Genomic DNA, 1,894 nt, shown 5'->3' with positions numbered 1-1,894 from the left:
TTAGACTCTTGGCACTCTTAGGTGAGCAGACTTAGTCAGCCTGTGTTGCCCTAACAGGAATCCAGCAAGTTATTAGCAGGGTGTTGTATGTCTCCGGTCCATATGGGTTAAGTTAAATTGAATATCACATTCCTTGATTTGCACTATCATCAGATATTGGGTCATATTGGGATGACAGTGAATATCATTGCCAGCTTCTATGTAAATACAGGTACTGGATTCACCATGCTCATGTGTCAGTGTCCTGGATACATGTAGAGACTCCTCAGCATGCCCTGGTGATCACAACACCACAATCATTCCTCACCCTCCTCCCCTTCGTTGATGCCCTCCACCACAGGTTTGATCACCCACTGCCCACCAATGCCCTCAGTGGCTCTCTGCCAGTCAGGACACTCAGTTTTGGAGAAGTGCAGGTGGCCAATGATCTCTTTGTTGGCCTGGTATTTGTCTTCATCCTTATGGAGAATCTCGATGAAGTATCTGACATTGAGGTTAGCAGGAGGCCCATCTCTCCAGCATGACTTACTGGGAAATCTTCCCTTTGTTGTGATCATGCTGCTTCTTGACTGCATTCAGGCTGCTGTTGACATACTGCCAGAAGTCCTTGGGCACTGTTTCTGGTTTGACACCTGACCTTGAAGAGGGGATCATTGTACCCCCATACTGATGGTGTTTCTGAAGGAGCTTCCTCAGAAGTGATAGTCAGTTTTGCCTTTGGTGGTGTTGCAATCAATGGTGCAGCTGACAATCTCAGATGTACAAGCCAAGCAGAACGGCCCCTCCATTTAGCATCAAACTTGTATGCCAGGTGAACCTGTGTGACTCTGAGCTGCAAATGGTGCAGACTCTTGCCATGGGTGGCCATTATCTGTCAACAGCAACAACAACAGTCAGCATACTCTCTGCTCTTGGCTACCAAAGGGCTTACCACATTCTTCAGGAACCATCATTTTTCTGCCAATGCAATCCCAATATGCCTCTTCAACTCTCTCTTTGCTTCATCATATATAAAAGGGGCATTGGAAAGCAGCAGACAGTCTTGGGCATGGTCCCAAACAAAGCACTGTACACTGTGTTAGTATTGAAACAGTGCTAAGGAGGTACACATGAAAAAAAGCTCAGTCACATCATCAACATAGCTCAGACAGTAGGAGCTCATAATGTAACTGTACGCAAACTTGCTGAGTTCTCTCTACAGACACTCGTCAGCTTAGAGAAAGTTTCTGTAGATACACTCGCCTTAGATGCCTTGCTGATCTTTCAATTAGTGTTCAAACTCTGACTGAAATCCTTCAGAAGGTCTCAAATCTTCATGCTGGTACAGATGCACATCAGCTCTTGCATCATAGGATCAGCCTGTCACTTGCTCATTTGTCAGCATAAGCATGATGAGATGATGGTGCAACTCACCTCTTTTGCAAAGCCAACCAATTTGTCTTGCTGAGCCCATGTCAGCCCTTTCCTGCCAGCCAAAAACTGCACTGCCTGCATGTAGTCACACTCTTCTCCAGCTGTCCATGCATAACATATACCAGCGCTGGGTGTTGCAGCAATCAGCCTGTCTATTCAGCATCACTGTGTGCTCATGCTTGTGGTTCACATACCTAGGCAGAGTTTCCTCCTCCTCTGCAGGCTTGCAATCAGCTGCTTCAACATCCAAGCTGGCAGCAGTGACATCTGCATTGAGAACAATGCTCACATTGAGAGGAAGGTGATGTGATCCACGCCTTCCAGAGGCACAAGGCATTATGGCTGGTGATGATGATGGGGTTCGAGAGAGGACTGGCATATCAAGAATGGCTGATGTGACAAGACTCTGGGAAATTGAGAGGTTGTTAGGGCAACACAGGCTGACTAAGTCTGCTCACCTAAGAGTGCCAAGAGTCTAAGC

The 1,894-nt window shown here is 46.8% G+C and overlaps 2 protein-coding genes across 2 annotated transcripts; both read right to left on the bottom strand.

Annotated features, from left to right (window-relative positions):
- Positions 1-296: 296 nt before the first annotated feature.
- On the bottom strand, positions 297-868 carry DACRYDRAFT_17455 (uncharacterized protein; the record flags this gene model as incomplete). Its single annotated transcript, XM_040771286.1, has 3 exons — positions 297-483; positions 530-637; positions 660-868. 3 exons carry the CDS (start codon positions 866-868, stop codon positions 297-299), a joined length of 504 nt encoding a protein of 167 aa, XP_040626162.1.
- A 437-nt stretch (positions 869-1,305) lies between these two features.
- Positions 1,306-1,750, bottom strand: DACRYDRAFT_109984 (uncharacterized protein; the record flags this gene model as incomplete). The annotated part of the gene is made up of 3 exons (XM_040768980.1): positions 1,306-1,359; positions 1,414-1,561; positions 1,608-1,750. The coding sequence occupies 3 exons, from the start codon at positions 1,748-1,750 to the stop codon at positions 1,306-1,308; spliced, it is 345 nt and encodes a 114-aa protein (XP_040626161.1).
- Positions 1,751-1,894: the final 144 nt, after the last annotated feature.

This window comes from Dacryopinax primogenitus (assembly GCF_000292625.1).
Source record: "Dacryopinax primogenitus strain DJM-731 SS1 chromosome Unknown DACRYscaffold_16, whole genome shotgun sequence".
Classification (NCBI taxonomy): Eukaryota; Fungi; Basidiomycota; class Dacrymycetes; order Dacrymycetales; family Dacrymycetaceae; genus Dacryopinax; species Dacryopinax primogenitus.
The sequence above is the reverse complement of the archived record's forward strand: the minus strand, read 5'-3'. Positions and strand labels throughout refer to the sequence as shown.